The 21,366-nt window shown below is 37.4% G+C and overlaps 2 protein-coding genes across 2 annotated transcripts in view; one reads left to right on the plus strand and one right to left on the minus strand.

The window, feature by feature from the left end:
* The first annotated feature begins 1,904 nt into the window (after window positions 1-1,904).
* On the plus strand, window positions 1,905-16,222 carry LOC107657590 (nibrin-like). Its single transcript, XM_016445748.1, has 15 exons — window positions 1,905-2,043; window positions 3,045-3,166; window positions 4,518-4,645; window positions 5,494-5,653; window positions 5,781-5,884; window positions 6,004-6,121; window positions 8,128-8,318; window positions 8,690-8,787; window positions 9,368-9,506; window positions 10,781-11,411; window positions 11,513-11,575; window positions 11,731-11,892; window positions 11,995-12,108; window positions 13,425-13,474; window positions 15,238-16,222. Exons 1-15 carry the CDS (start codon window positions 2,013-2,015, stop codon window positions 15,263-15,265), a joined length of 2,139 nt encoding a protein of 712 aa, XP_016301234.1. The 5' UTR covers window positions 1,905-2,012; the 3' UTR covers window positions 15,266-16,222.
* Window positions 16,223-17,038: 816 nt separating this feature from the next.
* Window positions 17,039-21,366, minus strand: part of LOC107657650 (oxidative stress-induced growth inhibitor 2) — a 6,253-nt gene continuing 1,925 nt past the window's right edge. Inside the window, exons 2-6 of the mRNA XM_016445805.1 lie at window positions 20,206-20,298; window positions 19,924-20,060; window positions 19,604-19,795; window positions 19,219-19,310; window positions 17,039-18,350 (exon numbers count right to left, since the gene is read on the minus strand). Of these exons, the coding sequence (XP_016301291.1) occupies window positions 17,153-18,350; window positions 19,219-19,310; window positions 19,604-19,795; window positions 19,924-20,060; window positions 20,206-20,272 (1,686 nt within the window). The 5' untranslated portion in view covers window positions 20,273-20,298 and the 3' untranslated portion in view covers window positions 17,039-17,152. The remainder of the gene's footprint in view (window positions 18,351-19,218; window positions 19,311-19,603; window positions 19,796-19,923; window positions 20,061-20,205; window positions 20,299-21,366) is intronic.

Here is a 21,366-nt window from a genome sequence, read left to right on the forward strand (position 1 = left end):
CATGTTCGGTATCTGTGAACAGTGAGGACTGCCGCCTTGGTTTTAAAAGACCATCTCAATCATTTTGACATTGATGAGAGCTGTTAGACCACTGAGGCAGACCAACCTAAGATGTAATGTTTTAAAACTTTTTGTCATCCTAACAACAAACAGAGCAACATAAAGAATATCAAATATTGGGAGGGACAGTTTGGCCATTTCTAAATATTGGATTGCGGGGTTTCTATGATGGTTACAGCCCTGCAAACATACACACTCAAATGTGGTGTTAACTCTTTTGCAACAAGCCACTAAACGCTTTTCACTCAACACTTTTCACTAACTGACCATAAATAATTCAAAAATCATCTTACATAAATAATACGGCTGTTTTAACCTCGCATTGTCTCAACAGCTTTTTTTGTTCTAAAACAAGATATTTTAATTGGAGCTTTGATCTTTTGCGTCTGTCTGTCTCTCATGGTGTGGACTCCAGCTTCCCAGCCTGTGTAATACTTCTCTAGAATGCCTCTGCATGTATTGAGAAGGCTTGTTTTCTCTTTATGATTGAACACCAAATGCACTAAACACACACAGATACACAAACATGCTTGTGACAAAACTAGATGCCACTAATGCAAAGAAATGTTTGAGGGAATTTGGGATTTTATAATCCAGATGATTCTCTGGCAATAGACATACTTGCACAGTTATGTAGACATTGAACTATTACAGGAAGTTGGGACCTTTTATTGAACGATAACTATGAAAACTGAACTCTCACTGGAAGTGAGACAATGAACCCTGTCGATCTGATATGTTCAAGGATTTTTCAATGTTCCGGACAATTTGGGAATAATACATTGGAAAGACAGCCCCGGACGTCTGCTGTATCTGGCTCTGTTGTATTCGGAAATGGATGTACATCTGAAGGAATAATTGCAGTTGTCAGTTGTTTAGAAGTGCTTTTGAATGCTAGCTAATGGCTTTGAATCAGTAGCGATGTTGCTAAATAATGCATTAATACTATATGTAAATAACTTACCCTCACACACTTCTGCAACTTTGAAGCACTGAAACCAAGTCTGAAAAAGAGCTTGATATTCTACCTCTTGTATTGCATACACTGACATGTTATGGCCTAGTGGAATATTTTTATTAATTTAAGAACTTTATGGACTATTTATGAAACAACTTCTACACTGACTGATGAAAATACTGTTATTCTGGGAATATGATGCCTAAAAAGAACATTTTAAACAGCTCTACTTCATGAACTTTTAATGCAAGTTATGTAAAATCACAACAATAAATGTATACACATCAAATGTATCATGTTCTCAGGTGTTATCTCTACTTTTTCAACACTCAAAAATATACATTTAGATTTTCGTAAAAATCCCTGGTGAGAAGTAGTGTCTGATCTGTGTATAAATTGTTCTTCTGAGTCATATCTTTTAAATGAATCGTTTGAACTGGTTCACGAAACCAGTGGTTTCACTTGGCAAAATGTTGTGAACTGCGATATGACATTTCATTTAATATGAAAATGTCCAATATTGTTCCTGAGACATCCAGACACAAAGAACAAAGATCCTACCTTTGATTCGATAATCGTGATGTGATATACGCTATTTCAGTTTTATTTCGATTAATTGTGCAGCTCCATTTAATTTAATGTTATATCCGATTTTATTAATTTATTATTATATTTACCCTGTGCTGAACGACATGCTCACAAATCACTATTATTAAAGCCCAGTCAATGAACTGCAATGACGTAAATACATCAAGACGCCAAGAAGCTCTGTTCTTTGAAACCAAATGTTTGAAAGAACCGATTCTTTGAAATGAACTGAACCTCCCATTCCCATATTATGTGCACGTAGTAGCCTACTTTTATTTTGAAACTGAGGTTTCTTGCGTCGCATATGAAGATGTAAATGTTGCGCGCCAGTTCGTACAGTTCAGTTTTACCGCCCCAATATAAGAACTGATAAGTTTTGATTCGGTAGAAAGCGACAAGAATTGAAATGTGGAAACTGCAACCAACCGAATCTAGAGGTAATGTTTTCTGTGCAAAATGACTCGTTTATTCAGTGTTTTAATGCACTGCGGCAGTATGTATAATCCAGACCAACTATAAACCAACTGCACAGCAGTAACAATGCTCATGTAATGTGTTCTTGTTTACATAATGTGTTTATGTTTAAGGGATGACTTCTAAGGACTTTTAAATACAGCTTCACCTCATATCTCACAAGGCGTTCATTTCTTTAGTTAAACTGTTTTATAGTATAATTTTTGTCATGCGTAGGCATAGAGAGGTTGAGTACATAATTACAATGTAGGCTGTGTCATAACATTCAGTATGCCAACATCAGATTTTACCAGTTAAGTTAGTGAGAGTATTTGTTTTGTTCCTGGTCACGATTGTAACTAGAGTTGAAATTACTCATTTTCTCAGTAAGAGAAGACCCAGTAAAAATTTTACTTGCATTGTAATTTATTTTATGTTGTGAATCAATCAGTTGCTATTCAAAACAGGGCTCTTGGTTTCACCCTTGTCACAAATGTCACATTTTACATTTATTGTGATCATGATTTACTATAAAAGACAGATAGTCTACTGTCTACCCCCAAAAATTTAAAACTCATAATTTACTAACCCTCATGTCGTTATAATCCTGTATGACTTTTTTATTCTGCTGTGGAACACAAAAGAAGATATTTTGAAGAATGTATATTATATATGAATTATATATTTTTTGTACCGTACAATGGAAGTCATTGGGAACTGAAGCTAATTGGTTACCAACATTCTTCAAAATACCTTCTTTTGTAGTCCACAGCTGTTTTACATGCTTTATTTTTATGGAGCTTTGATGCAGACATCATCTTTCTGAGAGGTGTAAAAATGCTCACATGAAATCCTGACTTTTTTATTATTGTTATGATTATTATTTAGAGGGCAGATTTTGTCATAAAATCTGCACATTTCCAGTCATTATAATCTGTATAGGTTGGGATGCTTTAATTTATTCCAGTTCTTTTTGTTTCTGAAGGGGAAAGTATCATTCTGTTCCCGGGTCAGGAGTATGTGGTCGGCCGTAAGAACTGTGAGATCTTGCTGTCCAATGATCAGTCCATCAGCCGTGTGCACGCCAACCTCACTGTCACTCAGCAGGTGAGTAACTCCCCTTATGAGCATCTCCATATAATGATGCCTAAGAAAAAAAGGGCATCTTCAACGAAGGGATGTTTGGTAGCCCACTATTTATGCTTTTGTACTTTGTCTCCCTGTCATTCTTATACATTATCTAACAAACCACAATGATAGGTGTTTGTAGAGCTTCTGAGATAAGAGAATATGAATAGCAACTTGTTTTTTTTAAATATGCCTTTGACTTTTATGTTGTTAACAAAAGTCATCTTAGCTATGTTTTTCCTTGGCTCTCTTAGAGCCTTTCCATAAATATCTCAAAGGCAGTGCTGTGGGAAGTATTTCACTAAGTAATCAAATTTGAATTTACTAATTGTTTTTTATTATTTTGCTAATTACACAGCAGAACTGTAATCATGTGCGTCATTATTTCCCTTAGTCACTCTTACTGTGAATTCAGTAAGTCATACTTGCTGTGAAATAGGCTACTTATTTGAATTCAGGATGCAATAAATTATATTTGTATATTACTAATAACTTCTTGGAAAGGTGTGAAAAAAAAAGTGATTACAATAAGGCATAACTGAGAATATTGATTTTATTCGAATGGCCTTGTTCAATATATAATTATGTTAAAAGACTTTCACATGTCCATGTTATTTATTTTAGTGCTTTGAAAGATCACTCATCATCTTTTAAATAATTAAAGGTGGCATGTACTATAGTAAACCAGTTAAAACTAGGCATGTGACATTATCACATTTTTATATCACGATATTTGCTGAAGCTTTTAAGTTACATTACAAAAACAGGTTGAAAAGATGAGCAAACTTCAGTGCTGTCCTCTTAATAACAAGTTTATTAACTTTTTTTTTTCAAATGACAAAAAGAGCCGTTCACATTTAAATACATTTCTACATTTAAATGCATTTCTGTAAGTGCCACCTACATTCAGAGTTTAAATCTAAATTTTCACTGAGGCCGTTATGTAGTTCTGTGTCCACTTGATGGAAAAGATGCTTATGTGCTTTTTAAAAATCTAAACAATTCGGACAATAAGGTACCTACTACCTACAGTTATTCCCTGTTTTTTAATGTACCGACTGTAACAATACCATGCATGTTCATTATCGCAATATTACCAAATAACGGCACATGTCTAGCTAAAAATATTATACCTGTTAATCCTGACACTATCAAATTGCAAATTTATTTATTCTTGAGATGGTATTGCATTCTGTTAATGCGTGCTTGCAGGTATCATGCACTAGATGACCCTGTTTCCTTTACTGCTGTGTTTTGGATGGATTAGTTCATAGTGGTTTCTGGTAAAGCTTGCTGATAGGGTGCTTTCTTGTTTTTCCTCTGTTGGCAGGCGGTTACTCTAAAGGACAGCTCTAAATATGGCACTTTCATCAATTGTGAGAAGCTTGAAACTGGCTCCACAAAGATCCTTCAGACAGGAGACAAAATCACATTCGGAGTCTTTCTGAGCAAGTTCAGGTTTGTATGTATGTAGCTACACATTCCTGTGTGTTATGTGAGGATGCTTTAGAAGCAGTTTATCCACCTTATTTTTCAGCGCGGAAGTAAACCGTTTTCTGTGAATGTGCGAGACTTCTGGTTCATTAGCCGCTGTAGGGAAATAACAAGAAGAATAAGAAAGTGCAGTAAATGGTAAAACTGCTTGTGTTACAAACCAGTCTGTTCATAATTAAGATAATATATTAAAATAAAATGGTAAGACACACCAGTTTGCAATATCAAGCAGCAAAATGAGCTGTTTTGTACAGTTAAAAATTTACAATTTACAAATGGCTGCGTCCGCTCTTATGGGAAAACTAAGGTGGATAGTGGTAAAGGAATTGTTGAGTAAAAAATAAATGTACCCTCATTTTGTTCCAAATACCTGTGGCATTACTTCAGTACACTACAAATTGAGGACTTTTGAATTATGTACTGGTAATTTTTTTTGTTGTTACTTCAATGAATGACTATTGAAGCTTTCAAGCGCTTCAATGAGGTATTATAAAAGTAGTCCATAAGACTTGCACTATATTCTTCGGAGAGTACACAGTTTAAATTCACAGATTAAGTTAGATTTGAGAACCAAGTCAGTCCGATTTGGGGAAAAAATCAATTAGACCAGTTTTGTGATTCTGATTAAACAGGTCTTGTTAAGATTAAAAAGAAAAAAGTTCACAAATTGGACATTGTTGCTTTGTTATTTTGTTTTATGCTATTGTCTCATTATGTTTCGTGTGTGTGATTTGTTTTTTAGCTTAGTTTTGATGTTCTGAATTTATATTTTTTTATGCCGATAATAATAATCTCCCTTTTTCCCCTCTCAGTTTGGAGAAAGAGTGTGTTGTGGTGTGTTCCTCATGTGTCGATAATGAAGGGAAAGCCTCCCTCTCTCAAGATTTGCACTCTATTGGGGGCCGACTTGTCAACTCCTGGACACTTGACTGCACTCATCTCGTCATGCCCACTGCAAAGGTCACCATAAAGGTCAGGAGACCATTGACCACTTCAGCACATCATTTGATCCTTGAGGGTTTATTCAGTTCCCTGAACTGCCAATGAACCTTCAAGGTACACTTAAACATCTGCTGAATCAATGTCACTCTCTTTGCAGACAATCTGTGCATTGCTGTGCTGTCGGCCCATAGTAAAACCTGAATTCTTCAGTGCGTTTAGCAAAGCTGTGCAGCAGAAACTTCCACTGCCTAATTCCGAGAAGTACGGAGTGTCTCTTTTTCTTTCTCATTCGCAGTTGCTTGTTTTATTCCATAATAGCTAATAGCAATATTTTGAATAGACAATATAGATCAGATGTTGCTGTGTTTTGCGTTGATCAGATTTAGGCCTCAGACTGATGAGCCCAGCCTGGCTAAAGAGGATGTGGATCTGAGTGCACGACCTGAGAGAAAGAGCCTCTTCAAGGGGAAAACTTTTCTGTTTTTGAACTCAAAACAGGCAAGTTGTTTTTTTAGCTACTACTAAAATTATAAATTATACCATCACTGTACATTAACATTAGGACAGACTCCACCTCTTTTATAATAATTATACAGCTACTTATCATGACTGTCACTACCATTCAAAGTTTTTTTTTTTAAAGAAATGAATACTTTTATTCAGCTAGTAGCAAAGCAATAATTGGTCAAAAGATTTCTTATTTCAGATAAATGCTGTTCTTCTGAAGTTTATATTCATCAAATAATCCTGAAGAAACTGCATCTTGGTGTCCACAAAAAATATTAAGCAGCACAACTGTTTTCAACATGGGTAATAAACGTTTCCTGAGCACCAAATCAGCATATTAGAATGATTTCTGAAGGATCATGTGACACTGAAGACTGGAGTAATGACTGCTGAAAATTCAGCTTTGCCATTACAGGAATAAATTACATTTTAAAATATATAAAAATACAAAACAGTTATTTTAAATTGTTAGAATATTTCACAACATTACTGTTTTTACTGTATTTTTGATCCAATATATGCAGCCTTTGTGAGCATATACGTCTTTCAAAAACATTTAAAAAATCACTGTACTTTTGAACAGTGGTTTATATAGAAATGATAAAATCTTGTTCTAGATAGATAGTACAGTACACACCACACACAATAAATACAGGAATATGAGAAATAGTTATATTATAATGTTACTTAATTGTCATGAAAATAGTGTCACAGTGCAAAAGAAAAGAAAATAAATATTTAATGGTCCTAAAATAGACTTCATGAAAGGCTTAATTTTTGGATGTATAAGAGGTTTGTCTGTTGGCAGCGCAGTAGTGTGGCCTATTTCAAAAATATGAGGCCAAAGGATTGTGATATTGTTCTCTTACTTTCATATTCCTTATCACATCACATGGCCAGTTACTATATAAGAAAAAGGTGTACCTTTGAAACCAAATCTGTGCAGAAGTAGTTTTTTTTTTTTCCCCAGACGTTTCCTTTATTTGTCCTGTAATGTTGGAAAATATTATCAGTTACAGGCACTCTGACCTTTCTTACCTATTTCATGTATTCTTTATCTAAAGTTCTTTATCTAAAGTTAGACATGCATCAGGTCTTTATTCATTAGACTGTTATATACAGTGAAAAAGTTGGATGTCACATAGGAGTTTCTCCATGCTGTTTTATATTAATCAGGAGGTGTGAAACAGTCCTAATTAGCTCAGAGGAAGAGCAGACCATGTGCAGCTAAACAGCTGGGATATTCTCTGTAACCAGCAGGCTCATTTGTGAGTGAATAACTGCTGATAGAAGCTACAGCAGTGCAATGAGGTCACATGGTCATTTTCTTTCTTGTGATTTCTTGGGAAAAGTTTTTAATCCCTGAAGACCCAGAAAGAAAAGTTTTTCCAGTTGTTTTCGATTTTGTGTGTGTGTTTGTTTTTTGAGTGTTTGGAGCAGTGTTATTTTAGTATACAGTAATTTATGTATATTATAGTATTTATTAATATTTTGTTTTCATTTCAGTAGTTTTCATTTTAATGAAGTTGTTTGTTATGTGATTTTGTCATTTTTATTATAATTTTTAATATTCCTGTTTAGTTTTAATTTAGGTGTTTTTAGTACATCAGTTTTTAGTTTATACTTAAGTTTTTCATCTGTCTGATCACCTTTTATTTTTTGGTTTGGGAACATAAAATCCATTACTTTTTATTAAAAAAAAAAAAAGATATCTTTTTGTTTCGGGATAATGATGGATGAGCACTTATTTCCTGTGTAGATCTATTTCTTTTTTAAAACAAGAAGCTTGAGTGGGACAAATTGAAGGGCTCGTCTCATTTTTTCGTTCTTTCTAATAGTGAGTAGGCTTTAGTTACTTCAGTTTAGAAACTTGCAGTTTCATTTTCTATCATGCTGAACATAGATTAAGGAAAGATTTAGAAAATCATTATAATCCAAGTTGAATTATATTCAGTGTTTTATTGTTGTAATCACTGATGTTTTGTGTATCTTTTCAGATGAAGCGTTTGAGTCAGGCGGTGAGTTGTGGAGGTGGGGTGAGCCAACTTTTGGACGAGGGCTCTCTGCCCATTTCACTTTTGGAGTCAAGCAGCACCTGTGTAGTCGACATGACATCGGGGAACTCCCAGGCTGTGATCCCTCCAGCATCCAAGAAGTGGATGGATTCTGTAGCTCAGATTCTGCACAGGTGTGTGTATTTTTGCTCATGCCCAGTCTTTTCTGTCAGTTCAGACAACATCTACTAATTGTTCTGTGTATTGAGTAATACAATGAAGCTGTTTAGTTTGTGTGTATTGCATATAATCAAGTCATAAATTGGGCCAAAGTGATCCGAAATGGCATTCCACCACCTTCATTTAAAAAAAAAAGACAAAATTATCAACAGTTTGTTTGATGATTTATTCATTTTGTGTGTATAAAATTTACACGCATGTAATTTTGCATACATTTTGGAAAATATGTTTTGTTTTAGAGCTATCTGAGTATTACTGCAGGAATCCGTAAATTCCTTTTTTTGGTTAATCTTCGTGTCTCTAATGCTTTCTCTTTTTCACACAGAAACGGCTTGCGCTTTATTACAGAATCTGAGATTGGATTGACTGCTATTCATATCAATAATCAAACCTACTGCAATCCTTTCTTTTCTATGCAATCTGGTGGGTTTACATACAATACACTTACATACACATCCGGTGCAGATGGACTGTTCTAGGTCATTACTCATTCTTAGTAGTGTTTTCAGTGTTAATAATGAGTGAATAATGATGCATACGATGATGACTGACTTTTTTAATTGTGTGTTAAGTGTGCTTACTGATCCTTACATGGCAGTGAATCTGAGAAGTAGGGATGCGCCGATCCAATATTCATATCGGGTATCGGCTCCGATAGTGCCATTTTTCTCGGATCGGGTATTTATAAATATACATAGGCCTATATTTTTTCATATTTGTTTATTTTATTTTTCTTTATAATGAAGTAGTCTGTATCTAGTAGATTGTGAAAGAATGATTATCAGTTCCACACACAGAGATATATAAATTCTACATTTATTTAAATGAGGGAAAAAAACTTCACTGGTATCGGATCGGAATCGGTATCGGCCAATACCGAACCCTAGGTATCGGAATCGGTATCGGAGGCAAAAAAGGCGGATCGGAGCATCCCTACAGAAGTAGATTTCCTGACTGACACGTGAACTCAGCACATCAGTAATTTCCCAACACTTCCTCACAGATTCGGTGAAAGTGAAACCAGTCATTGCTGCAGCAACACCTTCTCAGAACACTGCTGTAGATGAGACGGCGCTTGCACCACCTTCCCAGAATATCACAGCCTATGTGGTCAACACTGAGCTCTCTCAGGACCAGAGCAGGTAGAAGTCTGTGCTGAATCTTACAGAATACCTGTTTTAGGTGGTGGACATCTTCAACAACAACAACAACAAAAAACAAACAATTGGATCACCTAACATCTCTATACACCTAACTCAAAACAACAATCTCACATTTTGGTGTTCAAAAGTGTCCTGATTTATAGTCTATAACTTGAAATAGCTTTATTTTTATTGATATAATTTTACCAGACTGCTTTTTGTTTTAAAATGAACTAGACTGCTACTTTTAGTTAATGATATACAGTATATCTGTGAGTTATGTATTTGGAAGTGAGACAACAGAATCACTTTAGCTATGAGTTGAGTCATCAGTTCAATGTTGGTGCTTTTTTGTCAATTATAATATAGGTCTTTTTTTTTTTTTATGCCAATAGATTCATTTGTAACATTATAAATGTCTTTACTGACACCTTTGATCAGTTGAATGCATCCTTGATGAATAAAATATTAATGTTTTAAAAATATAATCTTACTGACCCCAAACATTTGACTGGTAGTGTAAGTTATGTGAAGCGCTGAAGTTGACACGGCTGCTTGACTAGAATAAGTGTTTGTAGTGAGATTAAAAATTAATAGTTTTATTTATCAGTTTTTATTTTTTCTGTAAGTTTTGTTTATGTATTTTGTACATATTTCTGTGGAAATGTGATACATTTTCCTCTTAGGATTCTGTTGTGAATTGAACATTTAGAAGAAATAATTTTGTAACATTATAAATGTCTTTACTGACACCTTTGATCGGTTGAATGCATCCTTGATGAATAAAATATAAATTTTTTAAAAATATAATCTTACTGACCCCAAACATTTGACTGGTAGTGTAAGTTATGTGAAGCGCTGAATTTGACAGCTGCTTGACTAGAATAAGTGTTTGTAGTGAGATTAAAAATTAATAGTTTTATTTATCAGTTTTTATTTTTTCTGTAAGTTTTGTTTATGTATTTTGTTTTTATTAATATAAATATATAATGATAAGAAAAGTGATGTACAAAATTATGCATATAGTCATGAAATTAAGTACCCTCACTAAAATATGATTAAAAGAGATCACAAGGCCTCAAGAAAAACCTGGTATAAATGCAAATGTGTCAGCACAGCTGGCCACTTGTGATCAGATCACGCATGATGGACATTAATAATAGGTGAACAGGTGAACATTTTATGTGACAATATTTTCAGTTGAAATGTGCAGGATGTGAGACAGTCACCATTTTATAAAGATTTATGTTATATTTTGATGTTTATGGTTGCAGACCACGTGAAGACAGTGCCAATTCTGTCCACTCAGTGGCCAAATTCTTCAGAAAAGACGGTGAGGATAAAGAGGATGAGATCCAGCAAAGTTCCTTTGCCAGTAGATCTCACAAAACCTCACATACAGTCCAAAACCAACACAGCTCAGAGTCACGATCTGAGTTCAGTGCCAGTCTGGTTCAGGCTTGTGGGTCCAGTCAAAGCTCTGGCAGCAAGAAGAGAAAGCAACCAGAGCAAGACGCTCCATCAGCCCCCATGGAACCTGTAGCAGCTGCTGATTTAGAAATGTCTCTTGAAGAGCTCGAGTCTATAATGTCTGATGAAATGGATGAGCCTCTGCAGGCTGCAGCTAATAAAAAACAACGTCTTGAGTCAGGAACAAACAGCAGAATCAATAACCCACAATTACCGAATCAGCAAGAGGGCACTGACTCCAAAAGCAGGAAAAGCGCAAAGAATCAGCAAAGCAGTGCCAACAGAACAGGCCCAGCTGCAACAAATCAGGGCTCTGACAGGCAGTCGAAGAGGTTATCCAAACAAACGCCAGATCTGGAAGCACATAGTTCAGCAAAGAAGGGGAAAAGACCAGAACTTGAAGAGGTCAAAGAAGAGGAAGTGTCGTTTGTTGTGGTACAAAGACAGCCATAATTTGTTTCATATATATGTTTTATATATATCTTGTCTGTTTTTAATCTGCAGAACAGCTAATCCCATGTTTGCTTTTATTTCAGAATTCAAGGACCCAAAATGGCATTTCCCAGCACTGTGAGCCTGTGGTCAAACCGGAAATGCAGGTGAGAGGTTTTAATACAGATGTTGGTTGTGAGTCAGTTTGACCTAGACTACCTAAAATATCTTTTCAGGGTTTCAGAAAGGGAATGATCACAATGTTTACACTGGCTCCCCCTAAAGTATCTTGTAACACGTTGGTATAATCAAATCTCCGAAGGCCTCAACCTCCAAATCTGGATCCGAGAATGACCCTGAGCTGCCCAGGAGGCTCCTACAGATTCAGTTTAAGTCCCTGACTGTGAGCACCTCTTCCAGATCAAGACCCAGCCCACTACAGACCCATGATCCTAATGACAAGAATGTGAAAAGGTTCTGCAAGGTCAGAGGATGCACACTTTATTGATATTATGGCAAAGTTTCTGTTTATTTCTTGATGTGGCATTTTGAATGGATGTGCACTTATCTGTGTGTGCATGTGTAGACAAATGCCCCTGGATTTAATGGGCTGCCTAACATTATCGGAGGCTCGGATCTGGTGGCTTACAATCGCAGTAAGAACTCTGAACTGGAGGAATGGCTCAGACAGGCAGCAGAGGTGAGAGACCACAGGAACAAGGAAGTGGTGGGGGAGTGGTCTATATATTATATTTACATTATCGTCTGATATTAGTTATTTATGTGCACACGAATGTATTGCAATAAATTGATCACATGTGACAGTAAAGAAAAAATCTATTTCAAATAAATGCTGTTCTTTTGGACTTTCTATTCATTAAAATATCCTGGGGAAAAAAAAGAATCTTGGTTTCCACAAAAAATATTAAGGAGCACAACTGTTTTTAACATTGATAATAATCAGCACATTAAAATGATTTCTGAAGAATCATGTAACACTGAAGCTTTGCCATTAGAGGAATAAATTACATTTCAAAATGTATTCAAATAGAAAAGAGTTATTTTAAATTGTAATAATATTTCACAGTATTAATGTTTAGCTTGGTGAGCATGAGACTTCTTTCAAAAAAGTAAAAATTGTAACAACCCCAAAGTGTGTACAGTAGTAGTAAAAAAAACTAAAAACCCTTTAACACTAGCGTTCTCTACTTTTTTCCTATTCTATCTGCTTGTTTCATTTTTATTTATTATAAAAAATAATAATAACTTGACCCTCTGACACTAGGCATTAGCTCTTTCTATTCTATTCTATCTACTTTTTATTCTTTTTACCTTGCTACATGTACTGAGTTAGACCAACTGGGACTTGTCACAGCACTTACATATTGTTGCTTCTATTGTCCTCATTTGTAAGTCACTTTGGATAAAAGCATCTGTTAAATGATTGAATGTAAATGTAATAATAATTATATATTGTGTTTATTTTCATGTGGAGATTAGTTTCTAAAAAATAGAATTCCTCACTGAACCAACTGTATTTGTGATCTTTTCCCTTAATGTTGTAGTTTTCTCATAAGACAACTGATTTGTGTGGAATGTTAAGGACCCTAGATAGTGAGTTGAACATCAACAATGATAGCAGTAACTTTTTTTCTGAAAGCTAAAAGCAACAAATAGAAGAACAACTGAACTGTCATCCACATAATTGTGCAGCGCAATGGATGCAAAACTGAATCCTGTTAGCCTGCACCCCCCCCATGCGCACTTCTGTTGACTAGTGCAGTTTAATTTTTACATTTTAATGGTATTTCTAACTCTTACCTAAAACAGGCCGTGTGATTATGCGTAAGGTTTATCTCAAAATGTAGACTGTTAGATCGAGTGACTTCATTTAATTGAAATGCATTCATCCCGTTGAAATTGCTCACGTGTCAGTGGTTGGCGACCCCTGGCATGTTGAATACAGTTATGAATATAGGATTTGTGTACTCATTTCTGGCATTCTCTCTCTTTTAGGAGGAAAAACAGAATGAACGGGAGGAGATTTTGGGAGATGATTTGTTCAGGTATGCAGTCTATGTACTTTTGCATGCAGTAGGGCATAAATGGATAAATGAGAGGCATGGATCAAATAGACAGAATGAAGTGGGACGTACAGTGACGTCAGCACTTTTCGAGCTCATTTGAACGCTGACTGATCTTGTTTGATCACTGTACAATTCTCACTCTCATTCAGACACTCGCCACCTGCCTAAACTAACACTACATTCAACAAGACACTGACCTCTGACCTTAGAAAATCAAGGCTTGTATTGAGACAATAACTTTTGTGAGGGCTTAGTCTGCAGTGGACTGGCTGAGACCGGTTTATGTGCTGGGATACTCTTACGCACTGAGGCGGGCAGGACAGAGGGACGTCTGGTTCCCAGTATTGTGCCCCGTTTTGAATCTTCTGTCAAACAGGTGTTTAGATATTTGCTGATAGGCTTACACAGCTTTGACATTCCAGTCCCCTGACTTTGAAAAGCTCCACACAGCCTCAGCATGTTTCTTTCTTAAAGTCATGAACTCATCAGTTCTGTGATTTGTGATTTGAGCTGCTGGGCCTGATCCACTAGTGTCACGGCATCAAGCATGAGTTCTTGAAGGGAGGGGTTTCTCCTTTTAGCAGATCCTTCATTTTCGCAGAGCACGCTTGGAAAGTATGACGTCAATGATTTCCCAACTGCTTTTAAGTCATTGTTCACAGTTCAGGTCACGCTGGGCTGCGAAGACCCGTTGATATTTCTAACAAGCTCCTGCTGTTTAAACACACAGTGATCAGGACAGAAAATACAGTGATGGTTTAAATTAGTGGTCAGTGAGAATATCAAAGTTATTCTATCTCTATGAGAAAAGTGTGTGTTGAACTATTTAAATGGACTGGCATATATTTCGACAATAGTGTTTGGAAGTTTGCTTTCTGGATATTGCTGTAGTTATTCCCATACAATCCAATCGTTAAAACGCTTGTGTTTTGGGGGGGTATGTACACATTTTCATGTGTTTTGGCTGTTCTTTTACGCGACAACTGTGTGTTGGGGGTCTGAAAATGCAAAGTGCAAGTTTTTATAAACGATGATACCATTGCCATTTGTGAAAATGGTGCATCATGCGTATCCGTATTACATGTTCGCGTAGTATTTCTTTACATCGCCAACTACTGGCCTGGCATGCATAATGCAGCATTTTAAATCATTTTTCGTGGCTCGTTAGAACAAGAATTTACACTTACAGAGAAATAAGGTTTAGGCCTCGTCAGGCACAGAATTGTTGCCTGGAGACTGAACCTGGCTAACGGGGGACTTTCAAGTGGTGCCATTTCTCTTGCCTAAGCAGAAGAACACACACTCGCGCCCTCAAATATACACACAGCCACGGCCGTGCGATTTGTCCATCACAACTGTTTGATCCCTGAATCTGCTCAGCCAGTCATGCATGGAGTGAGAACATCACACAGAAAATAAAAAGAATGAAAAGAAAACAGCACCTGTTTTTCCAACATCTTCTCCAGCTCCCTTCCTCCCCCAGGCTAATGAAGTGTCCCAGACATCTTTTATGGAAGGGGATGTCTGGTTTGATGACTTTTTCAAACAGTGTTTGATTTTTACAGCGTACCGGTTTGTATCAATTCACTCAGTTATTCAATCACTAAATTTACTAGTTACTAATTGTCACCGTCGGGCAGGAATGTTAAAAGCCTTTGTGTGAATGATGGTTGGACTGTATAAATTACTTGCTTTTGTGTTGAATCTGTTTTTTTCTTTCTCTCTCTCTCTTTTTCTTTCAGGTACAACCCTAGGCGGGCAAAGAAATAATAGTTTATAATGCTGCTGTTATCTGTAACAAGATGCAAAGCAAAACATGTTTCCATTTTTAAAAGAGATTTATTTGTCTATAATTAAAAATACTCTGTACAAAACATGTATGTATATATTAAAAATTGACATTTTACAAAACTGAGCAGTCTATTTCACCTCCACGCCAACAATACATCACCTTGTGAAGCAGCTTTGACCATCCTGCATTGAATTAGAGGACTTTCTTACTTCTTACAGCTCTGATTTGTCGTCTTATGGTTTTGGTTCCTTCAAGTCTATTGATGATATCTACTATCTAAACTGTCACTCCACACAAAGATTCTCTCAGCAGTCTAAACTTGCAGTATGAATGGCTGAGGTGAAAACTTAAAAATGCTAGTTCAGAAGTTATTTCAGTTAATAATTCAAAGCAATAAAACATTTATTTGGCACAACAGAGTATGAAGTAAAATGTTCCACTATTGAGTGCTGCAAAATACCTTACTGAGGAGTCCAAACCTCAAATCTCTAAAACATAGCACATTGGATTCATCTAAATCGCAAATCTCTAAAACAGAAAATTTAATTAATCTAAATTTTCTGTAATCCAGAATGTTCTTATTTATCTATTTTACCTACAAATTACCAGAATGACTGACAACCATGGTTACTGAAAATGTACTGTCTTTCTAACGTTTGGCACTTGTTTTATGTTGCAGTGAAAGAGTAAGGTTGATTTTGATCTTGTCAGATGGAAAAAAAATACACACAGTCCAGGTCTTACAATGTGACCTCATAGTTTTCTTCTTTTTGCAGTAATTCAGATTATTTTAGGAGCCTGTTATGCAGGCTTGAGTACCATAGAATGACTGGACGAAAGGGATGTTTCTTTTTTTGTTTGTTTGTTTAAAGTACTATTATGTGTTCTGTATTAGAAAATATATCCAAATGGACAATGTAATAAACTATTTGGGATAAGGCCATGCTTGTGCGTCATTGTTTTTTAGACAAAGAAATACATTGGCTCATTATAAGCTCATCAAGGTTTTGGACATTTTGTGCATATTAATATACATTAATTGTGCGTTAAATGGCATTTCACAGCAGAAACATTAGTGAAGACTGCAACATAATTTTTATGAACTAGGCCTTCTGCCTAAGTCATCTGCTATTTCGGTATTGCTTTCTTTTACTAAGTGCAAGCCTCTGTGTTCACACTGACAGATATTAAATCACTGAAGTTTCGTTTCTGAGCTGTTGGTGTTTAATAGGCATACCTATTCTTCCTCTGTATCCAACTCAAACGACAAATCGCTGTGCTTCCATTGATAGTTGCTGCATCTTTTAGCTCTGCTAATCTTTGTCACTTTTCAACAGCAAGTCTGTTGCTCGTGACCACCTCTTAATGATGTTTGGTTGCTTTGTCGCTACAAAACACTGTCAGTGTGAACACCCCTTCAGGCACTGCAATCATGACAGAGATATGCTATCTATGATGTAATGTAAGAGCAGGTAACTAATTACAAATAACAAGGCAACTGACAACATTTGTAACAACAAGAGGTAAAGCACACTCCATCTAGACTTCGAATGACATTGACGTATTGGCACATTATTCCTGACCAGCAAAAACTCCTTTTGTAAGACAGACAACATAAGACACCATTGGGAAGATGGTAGTTTCTCCTAGCTTCTGCTCATTTTTATACGTGTACTTTCTTGTTGTAGATAAGTTGTAGTTTCATTAGTATTCACTGCATACATATAAAAATGTGATGTATTCCAGGACTCATCATGAAGCACTTTCTCTTGGAGCCTTAGACAAATCCTCCTCCTCCGCCCCCACTTCCTTCTCTTCCCCGTCCTCCACACCCTCCTTCCTCGGCGATCAATTTCCTGTTCTTCTCAATCCTGTTTCAGTCTCTTGCGCAAACAGCTAGCAATGCCAAGAGCGCCACCCTTTAAGAAACGTACAAAGTTGTCACCAACAAGGGGTCCCATGGCAAAGAGCCCAGGGTCAGCATTACACTCAAAGGTGTAAGGGTTTATGTCGACAGGATTCTGTCTGCAGGAGATTGGCCTGCTGGGATCCAAGCAAAGGTACTGCCCTTGCTCCTTCAAGAAAACCAAGTTGGGATAGGTCCCGATAAGAACTAGCACCATAGAGACTTTGAAGACTCTAAGGACACCATTGGATCCCCTCATCACGCAGTGCATGTCAGGCTGGAAGGAGAGCACACAGTGCTCAGGGAAGCTGGTGTAGTCAGGAAACAAAGATGGACTAGGAGCTGTGGGATTGGCAACAGGGGATGCTGGGTAAACTTGGGAACACATCATGTGGTAGACCCTGTGATATTCAGGGTAAAGTGTCTTTGGCAACTGTTTGAAGATGAGACCTGGGTCATCAGCACGCTTACGGAATGCATGCAACACAGAGACCCTATGGTTCAAGGCACACAGCACTGCATCGGCTGCGCTAAGCCCCGCCCCCACTACCAGCACAGGGTCAGAGGAAGAGCTCAGGTTGCTTTGACAGCTGACAGCCACCCCAAGGTCACGTACGCCGTGGAACACATAAGGGAGATCCTCCCCCTCTACTCCCAATCGAGCTGGAGAATCAGATGCCCCTGTTGCTAAGACAACATTCTCTGCAAATAAGCTGAAAGGGACATGAGTGTCACCTTGGAGCTGCTGGTAGCCCCTGACCTCCCAGAGTCCCTGTGAATTTCCTTGGGAAAACCCAATACTCTCTCTCACTGCTTCTTTGCCTCTATTATCTTCATCCTCCTCCCCAGTATCACCACTTCTACTGCTTTTCTCCATTTCATTTTGTAACTCATTGCTAAACCCATTTACCAGTCCATTCTGACTGTTCTCAGTTCTGTTCTTATTGCAATAATCAAACCCATTTTTCACACCATTCAGCTGACCATTTACAGTGTTCTTTTCATTCCCAATACTTTTTTCATGACTGCGGTGAAGTTTTTGAACAGAGGTGACATAGGTATTGTCCACAAAGTTCTTCTGGAGACCCATGAGCTTGACATAATTTTTGTAGTAGGAAGAGATCTCATCTGGAGTGGCTCGATCATTGGACACCGACCTGTGAGAAAAGCCCATAATATACATAATCCATCAATCTCAGATCTTTCTGTAAAGTCTGAAAAATTGGATCATAGTTCTGCTGGAGAGGAACCCATAATATCTTCTTGATTATTTTTGATAAACACTAATGCGGAGGTGTCCAATCCTGCTCATGGAGGCCCAACTTCCCGCAGAGTAGTTCCAACCTGTTCTGACACACTTGTCTGAAGGTTTCTAGTAATCCTGAAGACCTTGTCTGCGTCCGAAAGCTTAGGCTGCTGACTTGTCACCTCATTGGGCAATGACTTTGCAGGCAGCATTTGCACATGAAGGCACCTCATGAAACTGATTTCGAACAGGCTTCTAAGGCAGTGTAATGATCTACAACAAAATAGAGCAAGATTTGGTGAAAACAAAGTGAATATTTAATTACTATAATACTAATTTCTCACTAGAAGTAACAGCAAAAGTGGAAAAACTTTGTCAGAAACATATTTACACACAAACTGACCACCAACTGCAACTTTCAGGTGCCATCTTTATTTTTTAGCTCAACTGTCAGAGAATGGAACGCACAGGATTGTGGGATATCAAAGGCAGTGAAGGATACATCTATGCTGCCTTCAAAAATAGATCAGATGAAGGCATCTCAAGACAGGAAGTAAAGCTGACACTGGATTCGGATGTGCCTTGATGCCTTCCTACCTTGGATTGCATCCTCTGAAGACAGCATTTTTCAGCTTTCGGACGCAGCCCTTGACAAGCTGGTTCGGGTGTGCTTAATTAGGTTTGGAACTAAACTTTGCAGGATGGAGGCTCTCCAGAAGCAGGACATGACACCCCAGTACTAATGGAAGCTGCCATCAGTTATCCTCCATAGTACATACCTCCTTTTGCCCGGGGTCAAATCTCTGTAGTTGACTCCTGGTAACTCCATCCATATACCAAGACTAATGGTCAGCATTGAACCTTCCATTGCCTTGGAGACCAGAAAGAGTATATTTTGTCAATGAAGGACATTTAGTCAAAAATGATTGTTAGGGTTGTAAATTCAGAGACAGGTTTCTTCACATTATGTAAATTGTTATGTATAACTAGTGTATCTCTTATACCAATACCCTAACCTGCGATAGTAAGAAAGTCATAGCAATACCATAGAAACTTCTCAAAGCTAACCTGGCAGTTATAGAAACTATTATTAATGAATGAGCTTTTTTAAGCTTGTACAGTTGTGAGAAGCATTAACCCAACTATCTCAGAGAGGTCACTCACGTGCCAGGCACCACCAGGTGTAGCTTTGCCCAAGACCAGATGAGGAATATGATGTTTCTTTTCCAGCCTCCACTGCAGTACAGAGGGGAACTCGAAGCCCAAATCTGCATTTGGATGAAGGAGTGTGTCGAAGAGCACCGCCACAGGGTTCCCTGAACGCCCCTCTAAACCTTCACAAAGAAACTCCAAATCCTACAGAAAAACACACTGGTCAACTGGTTTATTGCACATTTGACTATCATTTCTGATTGTTCACAATTTAGTTTTACTCCACAATTTAGCTCTAAGTTAAACTTCGCAACCTGTTTCAATCTTTTTACCTGTTCAGTGATGGGAAGCTGCTTGGCTTCCTGTAGTTTACGAAACAGGATAGGGTTTGGGTGCACAGCCATTGGCTCTAAATAAGGAGTATATCCACTCAGAAGGTACGACAAGCATATACCGGAAGGACCATTACCTGAGAGGGGAAATAAGAGAGACAAGTAACTGTGGAATGTTATATTGGAATCTACTAATTAAGAGCCATCTGGATTGGTTGATGCTGTGAATGCCCTTTTTTCATCAGTAATGAATCTGATAACATTTGCTCCTTGATGACTCACCAATGATGACTACTGGCACAGTTCGAGTACAGTCCCTCGGCAGAGAACTTTCTTCCAGCAGAGGCATAGTGGCAGCCAGAATTAGAGCTGGCACTGATAAACACAAAAGACATCTGTTAATCAAAATAAAATGAATGCTAGCTGCAAATCTTAGCATATTACATTAATTCTACATATGTGGACATTTGCTAAAACTGTTTTCGTATAAAACGTTTCCATTTAAAATATTACCATATGGTGTTGTGATGTTTGCATATTATTACTTGCACTGAATATCTAAAATTGATTAATGCACAACAAATGGTAACATAACTTGCAATACCCTGTAAATTCTATTCTAAGTCTATTATCTTCTGTTTGAAGCTTTAGGGTGATGGCTGATGCAATTTTAGAGTGTCAAGAAGTTTGTATTTTTTTTACATTAAAGTTTTTTAACCATAATAGTACCAAACTAACAGTAATTTTTCTCCCCTCTTGTCATATCTCATGTGCAAAAGGTTTTAATAACAAAAAAGTCACCAACTATGTACACAAAGATGGCCTTGCTCAGACACTCTTCCCTGCTGAGCTAATGCTAGCATTAGCGCTGCCACTGCTTCCTGACAAAAGCAAATCATTATCAGTTTTATGGAGTGAGGCACTGTTATCTGAGCACACTCATTGTCTCGACCTGACGGGTGTAAATCCCCCCTGATTACACATCAGTTTGGCCTGTAATCCATGCTGCCCCTGTTTATGTTTTTCAAAAAAGTGGGCTTGGCATGCTGACAGTCGGCACATCGCAGCCACCCGTCACAACCTGTTTTTATTTGACCCTGGTTGTTTACATTTTTCAGAGAGAGTGCGCAGGATTCCAGGCATAACCGGGGGTGAGGATGGCGGGACGGGTGTGTAAGGGGCGGAGGGGAGCATTGGCAGGGTTTGGAACAGGCATTTCCACCCCACTGCCCCATTTATTAACAGTCTCCAGACCACATTTACAAGGGGTACTCATATGGGCTGACTAGCCTCTTGTTTTTCACACTCATTTCTCTGTTTCAAAAAAAAAAAAGATCCTCATAACATCTAGAATACATGTTTCTGACTGGTCAATCAGAATTCAGTGGCCAAATATTTCAGAGTAATGACTGCTATCTAGGGCAAAACAGTAAAATTGACTGC

This window comes from Sinocyclocheilus anshuiensis, unplaced genomic scaffold (genome assembly GCF_001515605.1).
Source record: "Sinocyclocheilus anshuiensis isolate Anshui unplaced genomic scaffold, SAMN03320099.WGS_v1.1 scaffold43, whole genome shotgun sequence".
Classification (NCBI taxonomy): Eukaryota; Metazoa; Chordata; class Actinopteri; order Cypriniformes; family Cyprinidae; genus Sinocyclocheilus; species Sinocyclocheilus anshuiensis.